The 23552-nt window shown below is 39.0% G+C and overlaps 1 protein-coding gene across 1 annotated transcript; it reads right to left on the minus strand.

Annotated features, from left to right (window-relative positions):
- Positions 1-1033: 1033 nt before the first annotated feature.
- On the minus strand, positions 1034-15607 carry LOC127117343 (uncharacterized). The gene is made up of 5 exons (XM_051047435.1): positions 15530-15607; positions 14294-14711; positions 11478-12064; positions 5046-9516; positions 1034-2759 (listed from the first exon to the last, which is right to left on the minus strand). Exon 4 carries the CDS (start codon positions 9512-9514, stop codon positions 8261-8263), a length of 1254 nt encoding a protein of 417 aa, XP_050903392.1. The 5' UTR covers positions 9515-9516; positions 11478-12064; positions 14294-14711; positions 15530-15607; the 3' UTR covers positions 1034-2759; positions 5046-8260.
- Between the last annotated feature and the right edge of the window lie 7945 nt (positions 15608-23552).

The following is a 23552-nucleotide window of genomic DNA, read 5'->3' on the forward strand; positions in this document are numbered from 1 at the left end:
CAGATAGGCTGTCTTGGAAAAAATACATCCACATCTTCTCATCATCAGTGTATGCGGATATCTTTCTGTAGTATGCCTGCACATGAGTGCGAGGGCAGGAAGTACCGTTGTATTTGTCGAATGACGGTGCTTTGAACTTGTGCGGGATTCTCAGACCTTCAACTAATCCCATGTTTGTAACATCAAAACCGAGGGAGTTTTGACATTCCATAGCCCGGATTTTCTCAGCAAGGGCCTCAACTTTACGATCTCTCGCATCATTTCTTCCCAAAATATCTTCATCTTCGCTGAGCAAAGTAAACATATCCTCTTGTCTGTCAACAATCGGAATTCTGTTACGGGTCGGAGCATGGATGACTCTGGCATTAGCAGTATCTGGAGCAATTGGTTGACCGTCAACTCGGATACCCCTCAACTCTTCACCTACAGCATAGTTGTTGACGGGAATAGCAGCAGCAGGAGTGTCATTAATCGGGCCTCCCTCTGGCAGAGCCTGGTTGGGCGGTGGAATTACAGCTTCTTGCCTCTGAACTAGAGCTCGGAGTTCTTCTTGTCCTTGCGCAACCCCTTGCATCATGTGAATAAATTGGGCCATGTTAGCTCTCATCTCAGCTAACTCGGCTTGTACTTGATCCATATTCCGTTGATGGTTGAGTCGCATTGAGTAGCGGTGCGGTCTTTGATCAGCTATCCTGCCTGAACACAGGAACCAAAGTGAGAAGACGGCACAAGAACACCTGTTATGCAAATGAGATGAGTATGATGTTAAATATGTGTATGATGCACATGATATGCTCATTTCTCAGGCATTCAAAGAGCCTGATCCATCCTCAAAAGATGGCAACCTGCAGCAACAAAAGAACAACAGGATACAGGGAAAATGAGAACAACAGGGAAATACCAACAACCTTATCTATAAATAAGATCAATACAACCAAGTCAACAAATATTCGATAAACAGAGTACAAACAAATGAATCCCATCCAACAAGCCTGGAGGTGATTCTCAACAACAAAGATCCAAAAGACGGAGTACAAACAAATGAATCCCATCCAACAAGCCTGGAGGTGATTCTCAACAAATACATCTAAGACAGACGGTCTTCCGGAATGAGGGTCTTCAGGTAATGGCACTGGTCTATCAACAGTGTGCATTCTGAACATTCTGGTAGAGGGGTGATCTTCTCCTTCAGCTGTCTTCTAAGCTCCAAGACTTCTCCTCCAAGATACTCCTCTGATGTCTGTCTTAAATCAACCTCTTTCTTCAACTAAATGTTTTTGTCTTTGAGTTGCTTCTCTAGGTCTCTGATCTTCTTCTGATAGTTGGCCTCAGCTCTCTGCAGTCTCAAACACTCTCTATGCTCTGCATCCAACATGGACTCCATCTCCTCATAGGATCTCTTCTTGCTCCTTGCTCTGCTAGCATCCTCTCCTTGCACTTCCCTGAGTTGATGGGCCAAGTGCAACCTATCAGCTTTAGCTTTGTACAACTCCATCTAGGTGTCCTGCTCCTTCTCCCTCAAACGACGACTTTCCATCAAAGCTTGCTTATAGTGCTCAGCAGGCACACTATCAGCAAGAACCAAAGGTGGTTGCTCCTGCAACGGCTCCATCCTATCGTAGGGTAGCAACAAAGTTTCCACTCTCTTCTTTACCCAATCAGTGTAATCGGGCATTGCAATGGCAAACTTCTTCCCTAATACGGATCCATCCTTCACTCCAACAGATCTCCAAGCTCTTCCTATCTGCTCCACTCTAGTCGGGTCACTCTGCTTCTCAAAATACACACTTTCGGCTACTTCAGCCTCAAGCGGTCTTCCCTTCAATACAAACCCTAACTGACGGAGCGACAGAACTGGATTATAATTTATGCAACCCTTGGTCCCCACGAGTGGCACATTCCGGAATTCTCCACAGCTCATGATAACATTCCGTACGTCCATCCGGTATGACTGCCATCTGATGTCGTAGGATGTGAGCGACATGACCCTCTAAGTCCACTTAAGAGTGTTCTGAGTATCCATAAAGGGTCCACTAGCTGGCAGAAGGGACATGAACCATCTGAGCAGAAGAGGTAGACAGCATCTGATAGCTCCACCCTTACCATGCCTACTGTGAATACAATAGTAAGTGTCAGCTAACAGAGTGGGGATTGGATTCCTTCCCATAAAGATACTGATGGCAGCATGGTCAATGAAATTTGGCATGCTTGGGAATAGGACGATCCCATAGATCATAGCAGCAAGCTGGGCATGAAAAACTTCCCAATTCCCTTTCTCTTCTTCATCTCCAGCAACCCTCAAGAGAAACTTCAACGGCAGACCCACTACTCCCCCACTGGGCTTCCAATTATCACAAACTTCCTTGACACTCAACCGGAGAGCTCTGGCAATAATTCTGAAGTCAACCTCTTTTGGTACGTCCAAGAAAGGAATCTGATGCTGAATCGAGACACCCAACAGGATAGAATACTCCTTGAGAGTAGGCGCCAACTGATAGTCTTGGAAGGTGAAACATCTGAGCTCCGGATCATAGAACTGAAGAAGTGTCTGCAAAGGCACCGGATCAACTACTGTCTTCAATAAAGTCAGAACATCTCCATACTGCCCAACAAAACCCTTCAGCTGATCGCTAGTCACAAGACTACCCAACTCTACCAATGAAGTCAACGGCTCACGATGAAAGCTGTAGGAACAGGTCTTCCGCTTCGGCTCTGGGACTGTTGCCATCTCTATCAGTGAACCAAGCTCTGGAATGTACCTGAGAAATGATATGCATGCAGAGATTAGTTTCTTTTTTTCTTTTTTTTTTTCTTTTTTTTTCTCTTTTTTTTTTATTGCGTATCTTTTGAAAAATAAATATGCTATGATGCAAATGATGCAGACTGGACTGGCTGGTTATGCAAACTCTGATCACTAGGTCGAAGCTTCGGTCTAAATTCAGAACCCAAATCCGACTTGAAAACCAAAGTCAACTGAGATAACTGTTGTCTGAACCCAAAGTCACCAACAGAACCAAAAGTCACCAACGGTACCTGTAATAATCAACTCTTCCCCACTCACGGGTGTCGTCTAGGCCAGGGTAAGGTCGAGAGAAACACAGTATAAATAACCTTTCGCAAAATACCATCATATACACACCTGAAGTGTACAACGACAATATCCCACCAGGGTCTGAACTGTTCGTGATATCAATGTTCCGCTAAGTGGCGCAATACCACCCGCTTCCCATGAATCACTCTATTCCTAATCATCCTAGATTTCACTCATGGTCTGGGTATTGGACCTTTTACCTCAAGTGACTCCCACCCCAACAAAGAGAAAACAGACAACCAGCCAGGCAGATGAATAATGAATGAATGCAAACATTAATGCACACAATAAATGCAAACAATAGACAATGAATGCAAACAGTAAATAATGAATGCAATAAATAAAACAGCACAAAGCAACCAAAACCCTAACCTAGAGAGCGCTAGGAGAGACTCGCTTAGGGAAGATGGACCAGTAGGTGTTAACTTCTCTAGTTCCCCAGCAGAGTCGCCAGCTGTCGCATTACGCGAAAAACCAGCGGGAAAACGAAACAACAGAGCCGCCACCGTGCGTTATTTATCCCAAAAGAGGGAAAGGAAACGCTCAGAGTAAACCTGGAAAAGACGTGGTCTCGCGACCAAAGAGAATGGGATCGGGAGTCGGTTATGCGAAGGGAAGGTATTAGCACCCCTACGCATCCGTCGTACTCGACGGGATCCACGCACAATAGAAAGGAAAATGGTTGCTATAAACACTGCTCAAACACTGGCTGAAAGAGACACAAGAAAACAAACAAGACTGACTCGGCAGGATATTGCATCCTGGGCCTACTTAGTCTATCAGGCATAGACATCAGAGTCGAAGTAGTTCGGACTGGGGAAACGACACATGCTCGCTAGGATATCACATCCTATGCATACGTATCTCCTTGGACGAAGGGGAATCAGAGCATTCGTAGCTCGGCTGACACGCACACAAACAAACACTGGCAAAGGCAAACATGGAGCCTGAATGCCAATCACTGGACTTACATCAGCATCCGAACCAAAACACACACCAGAAGGCAAACATGGAGCCCGAATGCCAATCACTGGACTTACATCAGCATCCGAACCAAAACACACGCAAGGGTGGTTAAGACACAAAGGGTTGAAAAAGAAAAAGGGCGGAAAAAGAAAAAAGGCGCCCGGAGAGATCAGCTCATCTCCTGCCTACGTACCTCATCTGGTATGAGGATCAGGGCGACGTAGTTCCCCTACGCAGGGAAAAAGGACTAGCCTAACCAGATAACAGAGGGAGACACAACACTAGGGAGACTACGACTCGAGCCTAGATGTTGTCATGCAAAGTCGTCCCTAAGTTAAGGTTTCTAGCTAACTTGCACAGGAAGCAAGCCTATCCTAAACATGACTTGCATAGGAAGCAAGCCACACCTAACTTGCACAGGAAGCAAGTCTAAACCTAACTTGCACAGGAAGCAAGTCAAACAAACACAAACACAAGTAGCACACGCTATACACAACCAAGGGGCTCAAACAAGGTTAGGTTTTAGTCGAGGGGTCATATCAACCTCAACAAACAAACCACTAGAATTGGGTTAAAGGTGCTCTTAACCTTGACATTGAGGGGCTAAGGTGAAGCAGATGAAAGGAGATGAGGGGTGTGCCTCATTGCTCTTATCCCTGGTCAGGGAGAGCATTTGAATATCAGAAGGTGTGGGAGTTCAGAAAGTAGGAACTCTATCCACAAGTTAGACTCTATAGATCTTGGGTTTTTACTCACTATGCATCAACACAGGTAGTGTGAGCAAGGTGAGTGACACACAGACTAGCAGGGGATAGGTTGCATATCCCTTGGGTTCTGCCAATTGCCTCTTCACTTAGGAGGTCTTTGAATATGTACAAGGACAAAATTAAACAATCAAAAACATTGCCTCTTAAGGAGGACTTCAGACAGGTGCCTGGCCAAGTAACAGGCCAGGTCTTCCAGACTACATGAAGATAAGAAAATATACCTCAATGCAAATTGCTCTTAAGCAAAGCAAAGCAAAGTTCACAAGGAACTAAAAGCAACTAAAGTACCTGAAATCAGTCAAGCACAGTTAGCATACAAGTCAAAGTTAAATCAGAATGGAACAAAGGTTAACAGTCAACACAAGCAGATAGATGTGCAATGCACAAGGTTCAAGGCATGTGAGCCAAGCAACCTACAAAACAAATAGATTAGTAATGATAAACAAGCACACTCAATCAATTTGTATTGGTCTCATTGGGTAATTGTTGCTTAACCTGAAAAAATGAACTCAAACATGAGCAACAGGACCACTAGGACAAGCCTAGGGTCAAAAAGGGATGAGAAAGTCAAAACAGCAAATGAAATCCAATCAAAATCAAATTCAAACAATCAAGAAGCAAACTCAATTGGTTCCACCATCATATCATTCATCATTATCATTTCATGAACAAATTAGGTCAAAGCATGGCATATGGAAGCCTATAGAAGTCAACAGCAAGACTTGAATCAAAACCAATCATAAACAATTCCAAAAATCATCAAATAAATCATGGTAAAACATAATCCATAGCATGGTAAGCATGTCAAATTTCAACTCATTTGGACAAGTAGAAGGTGGTCAATGAAAATCAGAAAGGCAAGGCAATTTTAAACATGCTCAAAGAAGTCAACCAAACATGCATCAACTTGAAAAAATCATAAATCAGTGACAGCATATGAGAAATGAATGGGATCAAAACCATGGCAAAGCTTAAGATGTCTACTAATCACATATCAAATTTCATGTCCATCCAATAAAGTATGAGTATTTCACAAATGAAATGGGAACATGTGTCACAAAAAGTCAATATAAGACCTAATAGGGGAGAAAAATCTCAATCAATTAGGAAATGCCACAAATAACCCCAATAAAAATCACATGTAAACTACACATTCAAGATTACATTCATGCAAAAATTCAATCAAATTTGAGGTCAAGAGGCATGGTATAGAAAATCATCAAGTTGCACATCAATGGTGTGACACAAATTGTCACACCCTTCTTCAAAAAACCATAACTCAATGACCAGAGATGATAAATTCATAACCTCTATACCAAAATCACCATGAATGTGTCTAGTTTAAGCACAAAAAAGTTCAAGGCCAATGGATAATGCATCATCATTTCACAAATGTTTTGGCAAAAGGTACAAAATATGAGCACATGATCAAAACCCTAATACCAATTAAAATCCACTCATCAAAAAAAATCAGGAAAAATCATGATTAAATACTAGAGATCCAAATAAACACAATGCAAAAAGTCCCATGAATTTTGGATTTAAAATGAAGGAGCTATGATTTTTGTAAGTTGAAGCATCAAATGAAATTAAAATTGCAAAAAATAACATGAATTAATGGGTCAAGTGGCACGGCAATGGCAAACTCGTAATAACCTGGCCAACTTATCAAAACGTTGCGCATTGGTAACGAAAATAAAATGTTGTGATTGGCTGGCAATGAAACAGCGTCATGCACACGTGAAAGAACAAAAACCTGGGAAATGGAAACTAGGGTTTGGCTGTAACAGTGAATCATCTTCATCCTCCCAAATTCGTGAAAAAACAAATGTGCCCAGAAAATCAAATTGAGCACATCATTGGACTCAGCAAACATCACACATCAAGAATACATCATCCATTTTCACTAAATCAACTTATCCAGCATGAATCGAACAAAAACAATAATGAACAACAAAATTCATTTCCACATAACTTCAAAAATACACAATCATTTTCAAAACTATGACCACTAATGAACTCAGCATGCAAAGACCTTTCCAAAACATGTTAAGATTTAGCAAATGGTGAGGTTCGAAATCTTACTTGATTTTGAAGAAAATGATGAAGCAGTGATGATTTGGTGGTTTTGGCTTGAAACAGGTGAAGCTTTGAGTTCCAAATGGTGAATGCTTGAAGATCCTAGCTCAGCAAGGCTTGAAATCATCCATACTTTGAACTGCCATGGATGAATTCTTGATGTAGCAGTGGTGAAACAGGCTTTGCAGTTGAGATTCAGAGCTTGCAAATGACTCCAAATGGTTTGTGTGTGATGAATCAAACAAGTGTAGCTCGAGCTCCTTTGAGTTTTTAGCAGAAGATTCAAAAATGGAAGAAAATGAAAATTGAGAACAAGAGGTTTTCTGTTGGTATAGAGTGGCTGCTAGGGTTCTGCTCAGAGAGAAAATGAGCTATTTATGTGCTGTTTAAGGTTTGCTAAGTGTGTTTTGTTCTGTGGTAATTGGAATTTTGAAAAATGTCATGTTTTGCTAATTTGGCCAATTTCACTTAAGTGGTGAGGTGCAATGCTTACAGCTCGAAAATGGGCCTTTGGGCAAGTTCCAATTACATATTCTGATCAATTTCAATTGGCAAAAATGATTAAAAATGGTTATTTCAAAAAGTCAAATTTCACCCTCACTTGAAATTAATTCATGTAAGTTCAAAAATGCCATTTTGATCTATGATGTTTTGGTGAATGATGGTTACATATTTGTAATGAGGAGATCAAATGTGACTTGTTGCAAAAAACCCCACCCAATTTGGCCAAATGGTTTGAGAGATATGGCCTTTTGAAGTTCAAAAATTTTTGAGAATGAATTGATCATAACTTGCCAACCATACATGGGAATTGAGTGTTCTTGGACTTTTTGGAAATGGGAGAACAAGATCTTCAACTTTCATGTTGGGCAAAAATTCATTTGAAGCTTGTATCATGATGTAAGTTTAGGATCAAGAAGTTTCCATTTTTGGCAAATTTCAATTACAGGTCAAGTTTCTATTTTTGGAAACTTCTTGTCTGGCTTCAAATTCTTCCATGATGATGTTTGACATGATATATAAGGCCTATATGGACATGAATGAGCCCTCTCAAACCAAATCCAACCATCAAAACCATAAAATCAGGCCCAGTTGACCAAGGTTGACTTTTTAGGGTTTCTGGTAAACTGTGCATTGACTGATGACTTCTGAACATCCAATCCTTGACCAAAACACTTCAAATGGATCCCCAAGTCATGGGAACATGTTGGACCAACCCTAGGGCCTTGGCTCAATGAAAAAATTGTACTTGCTTGCTTGACTGACTGATCTCCTGACTAGTTTGACCTAATTCTTCTGACTGGCTTGCACTTGAAGCAAAGGGACAATGCAATGTTATGCAGTGGACCATGTTATGTTATGACCTAATATGAGAATGTATGTACAATGATAGGTGCAAATTTGAGGTGCTACACCAGGCACGTGAACGGTCTTCGTCTATCAACTCCTCTACTCCTTGATTAGGGAGGGTTGAAGGCCCAACCATAATCATAGGTGTAGGTCTCGGATACTCGTAAGGCATGAGATACTCAAACGCCCTCTTCCTAACCCAAACAGTGTAAGGCTCCAAAGTGATGCAATTCTTAGGACCCAACTCTTTCCTTTCTTTCCTATGGATCTTGCGCCAAGCGCGGACCATCCTAGCTTTCAAACCTTGGGGATCTTTACCATCCTGAAAGAATACACCCTCTAACAGAATGTTATTGGGTTTATCCTTTAGGGGGAACCCAAGTTGCCGACGTGCCAAAATAGGATTGTAGTTAATCCCACCACATGTACCAAGAAGAGGTACATTGGAGAATTCTCCACAAAAGTCAATAATTTGCACACCATCATACACACGGTTATACCAAGAGATATCATCATTAGTGAGAGACATAAGTCTCGTGGACCACCGTAGACATTCCTTGTTCTCCTTGAAAGCGACCGTCTGAGGTAAGTGAGAAATAAACCACTTATACAACAGCGGCAAACAACACACAATGGCGCCACCACCCTTTGCATTCCTCATATGCAAAGAGAAGTAGGTATCGCCCAACAGAGTCGGAACAGGATTAAGAGTAGAGAAAATCCTAATACCGTTCACATCCACAAACTTGTCGATGTTGGGGAATAACACTAACCCATAGATGAGAAGTACAAATATGGCCTCAAAGGCATCCTCACTCATGGCCTTCCCATACATAGTAGCTTGAGAAATGAGGAACTCAGAAGGGAGACCTTGAGTTCCTCCTTTGGTAGTCATATGAGCACCAACCAGAGATTCATCTATGTGTAACATGTCAGCTATCTCTTGAGAAGTGGGAACCCTTTCCAAGCCACTGAACGGCAACTGATCCAGAACAGGTATACCCACAAGATAAGCATACTCCTCAAGTGTAGGAAAAAGCTGAAAATCCGGAAACGTGAAGCAACGGTACAAAGGATCGTAAAACTGCACCAATACACTCATCAATCCTTCATCCACCTGAGTAGTCAGAAGAGGAAGAAGCTTCCCAAAACGAGCTTTGAAACCCAAGGGATCTAATACATAAGATGTCAAATTCCTTAACTCTTTCAAGTCTGGTTGTCTGAAACTGTACTTCTTTGTATTCCTTCTTTGTCTTTCCATGTCTGAAAATTTTGCAAATAGACCTCTTAAGTTCCTTGAAAATTTTCTTATTATTTTGATGATATGAATGCAAATGGGTGTATGAATGCAACAATCACACTCAAGGATCAAGCAAAGCACACCAAACAAAGGACATGGGATGGATCATGTTATCCTTAATATCAACCATCCATTTTGGTGGATTATGGTTTACACCTTATCAACACCCAAGTTCCATTGATATTAAGGATTCATGAACGGATCAACCATGAATCAAGGGTTTGTTGCAAGTCACGAGCATGGAGTTTAGGTTAAGAACCACCCAAAGGGAGTGTATTAAGGTTTAAACCTGCCAAACATGTTCTACAACAGGTTCCCATAGTCATCATCCCATCTTTTGGATATTATCGGAGAAACGACTACTCGTATTCCGAAAATATTCTCAAGAGAGACTCTTATGAGTGTAGTATCGCGTAACAATCGTATCAAATCTTACACTTGAACAACTTTCGCACTACATCCTAAGAATAGGCCAAGATGGGCTTGGTAAACTAAGGTCCTTGGCTTCTAAGGTCTATATTGGAAAGAGTAATGTCTAACCACAACTACTTGTGTGACATTATTGATCCCAACATGACCTCCACCAAGTGAATGGGCTTGCAAGTCAACTTGCTAAGGAATAACTCCACACAAGTCGACAAGACTATGCCATTCTCCTATCCTAAGTGCACTCGAGTTTGGGTATAGAACTCATCTCACAAAGATCACCAAGCATACAAGGAATTAATATCAAGCAATTCAATCATTACATACAATACAGTAATCCCAAATTGCACAAAAATATGTCACAAAATATATATATATATATATATATATATATATATATATATATATATATATATATATATATATATATACAATACAATACAATACAACAAATATGAAAAGTAGGCAAAACCCACTAGGAGTGATATCCCCAGCAGATTCGCCATTTTTCTATAGCGGGGTATTCGTTACCATTAGAGATATTGACTAAATCCAAGGTAAATCATACAAGTTGAGTCGCCACCGCACTTCTATTTATCCAAAGGAATGGTTAGAAAGCGAACAAAAACCTAAAAGTTTTATCGAATCAAAAACTAGTAAAAGTGTCAGAGATCTGGGTAAGGGGGTTGGTTATGCAATGGGAAGGTATTAGGCACCCAAAGCATCCTAGGTACTCCTAGGGAGCCCTTTTCACATTTGTTGCAAAGGTTGTTGTTTTTTTTTTTGAAAATTTATTTGTGCAAACATGATTGAAGGGATGAGAAAAGCGTGTATGTTTATCTAATGTAATACTTACTAAAAGAAGGGTCAAAAGAAAATGACTCGCACGTACGTCGCATCCACTGCATACGTATCTCATCTGAATCTGAGAATCAGAATCTTCGTAGCTCGGCTACCTATGGGTTAAAGAGGAGTGTGCTCGCTAAGACATCGCGTCTTATGCCTACGTATCTCATCTGGGATGAAAATCAGAGCAAAATGTAGTTCGACCACCTATGGGGTAAGGGTTGTGTTTTGGGGTGAACGACGTTACTACGCAATCTACCGGATGCTCGACCTTTGGAGACTTACTCGCCTGTAGTAGAAGGAGTAAACGTGTTCTTAGGAGAAGAAAAATCAATGAGTTTGGGGTGTTTAGGGATGCTCATGCAAAAGGGGTAATGAGGATAAGACCTCATAGCTCTTAACCCTGGACAGGGTGACTCATGACAAAAAGTGGGGGATCAGAAAGGTGGAACCCTTTCCACTGACTGACCGGACAAAAGATCTGAGGTTTTTGTTCTGAAGCATCGACACGTAGTGTAATCTTAAAGAACGACACACTGAATAACGGGGGATTGATTATTGATCCTTTTTATCCGTCAATTGCCTCTTCATGGAGGTCTTTAGGCAAAGAGTAGTAAAATGCGGGAAAGATAAAGGGGGTTAAGAGATCTACCACACGGATAAAGATCCGAAGCAATAGCAAATAAAGGAATAAGAAACCCAGAGATCTCTCAAGCTAGCACCATCAAAGAAAGTGAGTCAGTACAGGTAATCGGAATAAACCTCCAGGTCGTCTCCCACAAATAAAGTGGAACACCAGGCAAGCCATCTCTGCAAGAGTCATGTGAGCCCTCACAAAAAAAACTCAACAAACAGGTTAGAGAAACAAGATAGAGTAATCCAGAGTTGCCCCCGAATCAAAATGTAACCACATGAATCTTGCCATTAAAATTCACAAAAAGCTCACAAAAAGCAACCAAGGGTAGGAGGCCTAAACCTCTTGTCAAACACATGCATCAAAAGGGTATCAAATTCACCCATAATACCTCATACATTCAGAGCATTCAAATTAAAAGCATAGAGTAATGGGGATAAGGGTAAACCTGACTAGAGAGATCGAATGAAATTGAATTTCCCGGTTGGGTTCGCAAAGCAATCTGAGGGTTTATATGGGAGGGAATTGGTTCTTTGCCATGAGTTCCCTTCAGTCTCTGGAGGTTGCTCTGAACTCTGTTAGCTCTTCACTCACTATCTTTTTCCCTGCCAGGATAATAGGAATAGAATTGAATTTTGTTTCACTGAAACTCTGAATTTATAACCTGATTTTTGTGGACCTGTGGGCTCAAATGAGAGAGGCCCAAGTCCAAATTTTTTATATTTTATTTATTTATTTATTTATTATTATTTTTTTTAAACACGTGGGCTTCGCCTAGCGAGCATGACAGTTCAAGAAATTCCTCTGAGCGTAGGTGATTCTGGTGGCTTTTCTTGGGACTCGCTAGGCGACCCATTCTGCTCGCCTAGCGAGCATGACAACTCATGAACAAACTTTTGCTTTTTCACGATTAACGTTTTGACTGACGAATAGACCCCATTTGAACCTGTTGGAAGTATCTCAAGCCATTCCCTTGTGTTGACTGATCATCTAAATAGAACCCACAAAGTGTCTTGGATGATACTCAAGCTTCAAACAAAAGATGTTAGTGACACATTTTTGTGCTTTTGGTTAGTAAACAAAACTAAGAGAAACAATGATGTATAATTCAAGCATGCTTGGTGATCTCAAACCAATCACAAGGAGTCCCACCCAAAGGCAAAGGGAACCAAGATGCTAAAGATCCTTGAGGCAATGCAAATGCAATGTTATGATGCCATGAGGGATATTAGGGTCAAAATTGGGGTCTTACACCACCATGGAAAAAGGAAAAATTGAGAACTTTTTAAAAGACTTAACCACTTTCCTCTGTTACTTCATTTCCAACCCAACCCACACTCATTCTTCCAACACATCTATCTTACTACATGCTCACATGTACAACATCAACATGGTTTCACCATATAATATTTCAATATGATATTAATACCATTCTCACAACAACCAACATCATATATCATGGATTAACAAACATAGAGTTGCAACACACCAAGAAGTTTCCTCTGTTACTTCATTTCCAACCCAACCCACACTCATTCTTCCAACACATCCATCTTACTACATGCTCACATGTACAATATCAACATGGTTTCACCATATAATATTTCAATATGATATTAATACCATTCTCACAACAACCAACATCATATATCATGGATTAACAAACATAGAGTTGCAACACACCAAGAAGTTCATATATCAATCATCAATTTAACAAACATAGTAAACATCATAAATCCCTAACTCCCAATTTCATGAAATTTCTCCCCAAAGCTATAACTAAACTAAGAACTCACCTAGTAGAAGAAGAAGATGAAGTTGGCGATGATGAAGATGAGTAGAAAATGGTGATGAAGATGAAATGATGAAGATGATGGTGGTGGTCCCTTCCTCTTCTTCTCCTCTTCTTCCTCTTTCTCTTTTCCTTTTTCTTTCTCTTTCTCTTTTCCTCTTTCTTTCTCTTTTTCTTCTTTTCCCACACAAATATATAACATATACTTTATATATATACTATAATATTAGGTAGTAGTAAAAATATCCCAATTGATATTTCATCTTCTAGTACCAATTGACCAATTATTACTGTTACCAAAAATGTCCTCTCTTGTACTTATTAATATTGGTCTGTCTCTTTATTAATAATTAATCCCTTCAGAGTCCACTTGTTACTCTATTGGTCCCAATTGACAGCATTTAGAGCACATAGGAGCTCCAATTGTTACAAATGACAAAAGATATAGTACATAGGAATTCAATTGATCTCAACTGACAACTAATTGAGCATTTAAGGGAATATGGGATATTACGGCATGTCTCTGAAATTGATCACACATCTTGAGAAAGGCGAGGTTGTCTTTCATAAGAGTGGGCCGGTAATACCCTGCACTGAGTAATTTGGGAGTGAGGGCTTTTCTGATAATGTGAGTGTTGTAGGATCCTTTGTGGACTTCCGTGAGGACTAAGGTTGCTTCGTTCTCGTCTAAGAACCTTAAGTTTGGTGTGGTCCTCCCCATCCTATAAAGTTTACCTGAGATTAATGTGTATATGGAACCTTTCCTTATGATCATTCTGACTTCTCCTTTGCCTGGGGGGAGTTTGCCCGACTATAAGTAGTATATTATGGGTGAAATGAATCTGGATTCGCGAATGAGTTCCAGGGAGTATCATTTCTCTGCCTCGATACTAAGGGAGGAGAAAGTTTCCTATATGATTATTCTACTGAACCCCGCGACCTTTGAGGTGGCTAATTTGGACAATAGATCCACCATGAAGTTTTGTTCATAGGGGGCGTGCTCTACTTTGAAAGAGAGGAAACATAATGAGAGATTTCGTACCTTTTGTAGATTTTTTATCAGTTGGGGCTCCTTGGCCTGATATTGTCTTGAGACTTGATTGGTGGCTAATTGAGAGATACTTTTAATTTTTAGGCTGGTAGCTCCCGTTTCTAAGGTAATGGCCATATCAGCGACAAAGGCCTCATACTTTGCTTGATTGTTGCTGTTGGTGAACTCGAACGTCAGCACCTACTCGATAACTATATCACCTGATCCTTTAAGTACTATTCCTTCCCCGCTTCCCTTTACATTAAAGGCGCCATTCATGGATAGAGCCAATTTCGAAGGTGGCTTTTCTTCGATGGGTGAGCTGAGTTGGACAGGGCATGCGATTATACCCCCCCCCCCTAGGAACATACTAGACGTCGTATTTTCAGAGCTCTACCGACCAAGATATCATTCTTCCTTCTTGTCACACCTGGAAAAAATGAGAACAAGACTTAGCGAAGCGTAATCACACGCTCGTAAGATGGATTAAACAGAGTCATCGCCGAACTTTATTTATTCATAAAAATGGTAAGGTATTAGCACCCCTCATGTCCGTTGTACTCAACGGGAACCATTAGGTTAGTTATGCATGTTAATGTTATCTTAGAAATGTTAGGTTTCTCGAGTTATTATGAGAGAAAGAAAAATAGGGTCAAAAGACAAGAGAAAATATTTTTGGATTTTTTTTACTAATTTGCGAAGAAAGGAACTAAACCTAACTTTTTTTATTAATTGGCCTGATAAGATTTATAAGTCATTCTCCTACATATCTCCGGGTGCAATAAAGAACTCAATGCTTATGTAGTTTTGGGTAGAAAATGTTTGTTGGTCGATTTTAGCGAATCCTACTTTGTGTCAATCGACGAAAACATTGTTGGCTACCTAAAAAAATATGAAGAAGGGAGCCTTTGCATCCCGGCTGAATGAATTTACAAATCAACATTTATGGCCAACATCGCAAGCTTACTCACACGTTCAAGTGGACGAAACATTGTTTTTACATCATCTCAAGACAAAGCATCTTTCGTTTACAAAAAGGGTTTGAGTAATGACCAGAACTTGGATGAGCAAGAAAATAAATTGATTAATTTGAATGTGTTTTGAATAATGGAGAAAACTTGGATGAACGAGATATTCATCTCGAATCCTAATCTCAGGAGCTCGTGGTATCCACCATATTCCGTTTCCATCTTATTTTCAAAATTTTACATAATAACAACAAAAATGAAGACTTGAAGTAGAAGATACCTAATTTGAAGTAACTTCTGACTCTGCTCTTGTTTTCTTTCCACTCTTAGGTGGTTAATGTCCGTATGAAAAACTGTATAAATACACATAAAATAAAATCCTTGCAACTAAAATGAAAGAGAATTAACCATTATTTCAACTCAATTATTAGACGGCATCTAATTCTTGTTGATCATATCTTTCACACCACTTCACGTTTTGAATGCCCACTATCTCTTTCTTGATTGATGTTACGCAGATAAATAACAAAATCTTTGATCGGAATTGGGTTCAAAGTTATTTCACTTTGATTACATTATGCTCCACTTTAGACAAAGACATAGAAACGTTTCAAAGAATAATTTTCAATATTTTTCTATTCATCTAGTAATGCAATATATACAAACAAGAGTCACTATAACTCCTTTTCTATTACGGAATCCAATTAATCTCAATTTACAAATGATTAATTTACAATTAACATAATAATTTACGGCCTAATTTAACAAAAACAATATTTGATTTTTCTTAACATCCCACTCAAATTGTTGCATGGATATCACACATCACACCTTCCCAACTTGAATAATGACTCATTAAACAACCTTTTTTCCATCTTTTGGTGAGAACATCAGCTAACTGCAATTCAAATCTTACAATGAAAAAGGAAATTATTCTAGCTTGAAACTTTTCTTTGATGAAATGTTTATCACTCTCAACATGTTTTGTTCTATCTTGTTGTTTACCAGTGATTTCTGATAAACAATCGATCGTCTTCTAAATTTATATATTTTTGGTAACTTACAGGATCGACTAGATTGATCCCAGGACATGTGTCTCAAGAACTATTATTACGGTGATTTGACTCATGGTTAAGTTTGTTTCTAATCTGTGGACGACGAAAAGTGTTTTGACAACAATTCTGAACGAAACATATGACTTTATGAACAAAGTAAATGACGATAACTTTATAGTAAAAGGTTTCTTAAAGATAACGAAAATACTCGTGAAGGGTAAAGATAAGTGACTCGAAGTAAATGCTTTAAGTTTTGAGAAAGTACTGAAAATGAAGACTTGGCGAAATGTAAATACAAAAGAAAAAGTGATGATAAACTACTGAAAATAAGGGAAATTCGACAGAATAAAAGGCAGTGAATAACTTTAATTGAAATAATTGATATGAAATAGATAACATGAAAGAAACTTATGGTGTTTTTCATATATACATTTTCAGCGTAAAACTCTTTTCTCTCGCTCTGGTACTTCGAGTATATTTTGTGAATTTCTGTATATCTGTTTGAATACCCCTGAATCTAAAACTAAGACCCCTATTTATAGGAATTTGACCCTAACGGCCTCTACACATATGACTACCACGTTTGCCATTCTCAATCGTTGCATGTCTCAGATGTTTCCTCGTGTTGGCCTGACGAAACGACTTTGTTTAAATTTCAAATGCTTCCCGCTTGAAGCTTCGACTCTGTGAACGCCTATGTCGAAGAGAGCTTTGTGGAAATCCAAAAATCTTCTAAGTCTCAGGCTTCGACAACAAAGAATTGTTCACCCACGAAAAGAATTAAACAGCTTCGACACAGTCATCTTTTATTTATTCTCCAAAACGTAACATTTCCAAAGAGCTTTAGCTATCTGTCGAAATCTCCAGCTAACTAATTGCCCCCAAGAAATGTCTATTTCAAATTACTATAGAAATAGACATTTTTTGTATTCACCAGATTTCGACCAGAGACCTTTCATAGACCTAAAAGTCCATATTTGTCAGTTAATCATGATTAACTTTTTCAAAACGTCTCATCAGAACGTGTGCGCAATTATTTGTCATCATGAACTTCAACTTCCAAGAAAATGAATAGTATTCCCTGTACCCTCTTCTCAGAAAAAACCATCACGTGGCCCACTACCCTAGTAAAGCGTAACCAGTCAGCTTCGCAGGTTTAACACTATAAAAGCTCATTTGTCAATTCTCTCTTTCTTTTCACGAAAATCTCTATTTTCCATCTAAGTTCATCTTCTTCAACTTCTCTGAAAACGCTTCTTCCTCCCTAAAACCCTAATTCTTCAAAATCTCCAAAACTCATTACAATGTCTTCTGATAAACAACAAAAGCAATCAAAGAACATCAAAGGTGTTGGATCTTCAAAAAGTTCTACTTCCCAGGACATTCCAACTAGCACAACCATCACTGTTGGGGACCGAGAATACATCACTGCTCCAAAACTTTTGAAAGAACAGAAAGCAATTTTTGCTTCTCAGGTAATGGTTCCTTCCCTACTTTCTGGAAATGCTTTAGGGTTTCTAGGCCCATTAGTATCTGAAGAACATTTAGAGAAATGTGCTCAGTTTTTTCCTTGTCATCATACTACTAAACCCATAGCCAACAAAACCCTTTCTTCTAAAGACAATGAGGATCTAAACCAGAGAGAGGCTTTTCAATTGGATTTTATCACTGATAGTTTCAGACCCTCTCGGTCTTGTCCAACTCTAGACAAATCCTATCTCGCTTGGTTAACAAAAGTTGAGAAGAAGAAAGCCTCATTTTGGAAAGAATTGGGTATTTTTGACCTAATCCAGATGTCGAAGCTGGGATTCAGTTACTGTCAGCCTTTATTATTATCCAACCTATATTTTTGGGATAGCACATATAACACCTTTCATCTTCCTTATGGAATGATGACTCCCACACTTTTCGACGTAGTTGCCATTGCTGGACTTCCTCCGACAGGAGAAACCTTCGACCCCTACCAAGACTGTGAAAACTTGATTGACTTCAATGTTAAGAACGCTTCGTTTAGTACTTACATTAATCTATATCACACTGATGGGGAAGAAGTTTCTGATATAGAACATATAGCATTCTTAGGTCTATGGTTGTCTAAGTTCTTCTTTTGCTGCAAATCTTTACAAGTTGCTAAGAGATTTTTAACGCTCACTAATCAATTGCATGCTGGTCGAAGAGTGTGTTTGAGTGAACTCTTATTGGCTAGTTTGTACGAAAGTCTAGGATCGGCTAGTGCTAAGCTAAAGGAATACGAAGCTGGTACCAATTTATTACTATCTGGGCCTTATTGGCTTCTTTAATTGTGGCTTAATGCCACTTTCGAATCCTTTTTGCCAACACGAGGAAATGTCGAAGAAAATGCCCCAAAGATAATAAATCGAAGCATTGAGGGCACCAGACTTGTAACAACCCGTATAATATATATCTAGAATAATATCATACAAGTGTTAAATTTTGGTACTGTCACAACATAAGTGCCTAATGGCATCAAAATATATGCATGTCCAAACTAAAACATCAATGGAACATGTTATACAATAATGCCTAAACAATAAAAATCTAAGAACTATGTACAATATCTTCATTGCACACAACTCCACAGCGGAAGATCATAATGAACAGCAACCCTTGAAACATCCATAACAGCTTCTCTTAGTTTCAACCTGTAAAGAATTACCTGAAAAATAACAACAATGATGGGATGAGATAATAATCTTAGTGAGTTCTCCTATCCTATGGGTCCACTCGGCTCTATAGGGTTTCTAATCAATATTCAGCTCATATCCAACTCAAGTCAACAAGGGAACGAAGACTTGAGCGATGGGGAACTATCTCGCAATTGTATGGCAACATGCATCTGAGTTCTCATAACTCAACCACGATCATTATTCAGATTCACGCAACATCAATTCCCGATCGGACTTACGTCTAAGCCAGCCTCGGTTCATGCATGCTCGTATGATTCGACTTTCGCGGTGGATATCAGGTTCCCCTATGGGAATCTAACCCACTTTTAAGAACCATCACCCATATGGGACTCTAACCCACCTAGGGTATCTTTCACCGTATGGGACTCTAACCCACATAGGTGTCCACCTTTCCCCCATGTCCGCCATGGTTGGGGCTCAAACCCATTTGAGGCTCGAATCATTGGTCCCACATCCCAATGCTTACTCATCTAAGCATACCACAAGAGATGTGTACCACCACAGAAAACACACATTCTGAATACATGATCGGTTCCATAAAACATTGATTCCACGAACCATAACAAATTCATCAATCATAGGTGACTTCATTCACCATAATACACAAATAATAACATGGCATGTTCCATACAATGCGTCTCATTCTCAATCATGGCAACAATTCGTCCACGACCTCACATAAGCGTCGTACGAATGAATACCGTATTCTCATACATGTATCTCACATGTTCCATAACCTAGATTATCTTTCTAAGTTATTAATCAAATTATTCTTCTAGGTTTCCTCACTCATCTTTGTAAGGTTTTTAATCATGTTATTTCACCTTCCACATAACAACAATATGTAATTTTCATCATGATAAAATTCATGGCATTTATAAATCACATAATATTTTATAACATGGAACAATAATAATAGCCCTTTTACGTTATCTTTCTAACGCATCCGGCCGTGTCCAAAATGGAGATATAATACTCAATTAATTCATCAATCTATCTTAATCAAGATTTAGGTTAATATTTATTCATTGCATAAGCATTTAACAACAACCTCTCTAGCCTAGTGGTAAGGCATGTACAGTTTCAAGGATGTCCTGGGTTCAAATCCCGGTTAACCTAACCACTCACGAAAAAAAGGAAAAATTCCAATTTCAAATTAATTCTCTCAGTAACTTCTTTCCTTAAATAACTCCTCTTTTATTTTCCTTTCCATATACCATTTTTACCTACTATTTCCACATAACATGATTTTTCAACACATATCATGGATAACGAGTATGCACACAACAAGTTTATCCCAATTTACACAAACCCTAACCCCACAAATATAGATTATTTTCCCCCAATGCTAAAACTATCTAAGAACTCACCTAGAAGATGAAGATGAAGATGGAGATGATGAAGATGACATGGTGATGGTGCTTCCATGGCTTCTTCCTCTTTCTCTTCCTTCTTTTCCTCTTTTCCTCTTTTTCTCCTCTTCCCTATCTTTCTTTTCTTTCTGATAATTCTCATTCTCTCTTCTTCTATTCTTATCCTTTCTTCTTTTCTTTTCCACCACACATACTACATTACATATATAATATATAATATATAATATCAAGTAATAATAAAATATCTCGCTTGATATTTTATCTTCCAGTACCAATTGACCAATTATTAATGTTACCAAAAATGTTCTCTCTTGTACTTATTAATATTGGTCTGTCTCTTTATTAATAATTAATCCCTTCAGAGTTCATTGGTTACTCTATTGGTTCCAATTGACAACACTTAGAGCACATAGGAGGTCCAATTGTTACAAATGACAAAAGATATAGTACACAGGAATTCAATTGATCTCAACTGACAACTAATTGAGCATTTAAGGGAATATGGGATATTACATCCTCCCCCCCTTAAATTGAAATTCGTCCCCGAATTTCCTTCACTCAGCAAACCAACAAACCTTGCATTAATATCTTAGACCAACACTTGACTTCTCTTCGATTCCAAACCTCTGACATACTCATTCTTCTAAGTTGTCTTTGCTGACAAATTTCCTTCTTTCATGAACTCTCGAAACTTCTTGATTTCCATCACAATCTCATTCTGATATTGGATTAACATTTAAACTTGCTTCCACTTAATTCCTCTTATATACCGCTCAACATCAGTGGGTCACTTTCTTCTCGGAAACCACGACTTCCCTTCCTTGCACTAAGTTACACAAAACATAATTATAACATCTTATCTGGACTCGGTTAATCAATACTCATTAATTCTTCATAAGAAAAATTTATCGATTCCCTGACCACAAACAACATTGACTACTCTTCCCTTATTATTCCTTCAACAAATGCGACAACTTTGTAATCCATTTATTGATAATCTCATCAACTTCACTTGATCTGATAATGCATGCTACAAGCCTCTACTTCTACTAATTCACTTTTCCCGTACTACTCCAATGAGATAGAACCATTAGCACGAGATTGTCTTACTCTCATCCTTACCTCCATTCTTACGAGTTACTATCTCCATGATCCCCATAGACTTGATTGAGCTCTTTCATCCATCACCTTCAATTATGCTACTCTGACTCCAACAGTGGAACACTTGGGGTTCTTAGGCACTACTGTTTAGCTAACAATCTTCAAAGAAACACACTTACCCTCAGAGTGCCTACTGTCCAAAATGGTACTAGAACCTTACCAACTTCTATTAGTAGAATAACTTCCTTGGTGACTCACAAAAGTGTAGAATAAAACCAACACTCTTTAAAAGATAGGTATCCAGGATTTACATTGTTACAACCATAAAAACATAAAACATCCAAACTCATCATGGGTTCGATGTAGCTAAACCAAATTAGTTTGACAATATCCGGTCCTGGTTACTATATTCCATATCAAATCCTCTCATAGGGTTTTGATTCATTCAATATTTCTCCCAACACATGATCTCGACCAAAACAACATAACATCATCAAGGAACTTTAAATCATCAACAAAACACCACTTCTAAGGAACTTAAGCAATCTCGAACATAACTATGAGTGTCCATACACCTCATAGAGTCACACACAATACTTCACACATATCTAGAGACAACATTTCACTTCATATCCAAAATCATTCATCCCAATCGTCTTGTCCCGTCTTCCATAATCTTAGCTCATGCCCTTACTAACATACAGTCCGAGTTACATGTTTAACTTTAAGAATCTAATTATCGTTCCATCTTGGAAGTAAAACTTCACAAATCCTTCCAATAGTTTAGAGCATCATTGTACACATCCATTACCACTCTCAGGGAGTCTACATCTAAGGCTATGAATCCAAATGAATCAATCAATTTCATACCATGACCAACCACTTCACACCTTATCAATATCTATACCACATACCTAGCTAATCTCTTATAGATCACCACTTAGTAGATCTCTTCCAAATCTGTTCCTTATAGTTATTCATAATCATAATAGTAGTACTTCCCAGACTCACTTAAACTGAGTATGGTCTACCAAGTTGGTTTTCCCACACGTCTGACTTCCATGGTATCTCCTCAGATGACACACTATGCACTACACCTTCAAAAATCCCAATTTCAAAACTACTAATCTGACTTGTGGGGACTTGTAACTCCATCCTCAATTTGTACATCCACAACGGTACACTTATGACATTTAGGACATCCTTAGCTCCAACACGGTGTGAACGTTTACACTCCGCGACCAACCAACCAAACACTTCTCAAGAAGATAAATAACAACCAGACTTCCAATAAGCCAATATTACTCTTTCAATCCAAATAAAATGCACTTAAGATGAACCTTATCATCGCCACACGCTTATGATTGGAATTTTTTTTTTCTTCTAAACCAATACCTACCACACCCTTCATCATACCAGGGTTACTTGTCTCTATAACTTCCCACGAATAATCCTCATTGTCTCCCAATAAGCTCTTGCAACATAAAACATTCCACATTCTACACTTAGTCCACATGCTCCAGCTTAGCTTATCTTTCATTGTCTATCATCAACTCAACTTCTTAGAATACAAGACTCACTGCTCAACAAAATGTATGTTACTTTACATCCCTCTCTTGACAAGGAATCCATTACACTTACTTGTGACCATAATGCTATACTTCTCTTAATACCAAGGTTTAACTTCCTCTATTCCACTATGTAACACCCCAGACTGCTTTCAGGATCATCAACTAACCCCACAAATCAACACGGGCCTTTTCAACATGTTTTGTCCTCACTCGCACACTTTCCAGGAAACTTCCCAGAAGGTCACCCATCCCAATACTACTCCAAGTCAAGCACGCTTAACTATGGAGTTCTTATTGGTTAGGATACCGAAAAGAAGATGCATCTTGTTGATATAGGTAGTACCAATTAATCCTTATAAGCCTTCTTTCAACCATGTAGCCTCATACCTGCACAGCCTCAGGATCCCTCTCATTCCGATGTGAATTTGGTTTTTCCCCTAGAAGATGCTAGGAGTGTCTCATTGTCATGCATCATGCATCGACAACCACTCCATC

Source organism: Lathyrus oleraceus, chromosome 1 (assembly GCF_024323335.1).
Source record: "Lathyrus oleraceus cultivar Zhongwan6 chromosome 1, CAAS_Psat_ZW6_1.0, whole genome shotgun sequence".
Lineage (NCBI taxonomy): Eukaryota > Viridiplantae > Streptophyta > Magnoliopsida > Fabales > Fabaceae > Lathyrus > Lathyrus oleraceus.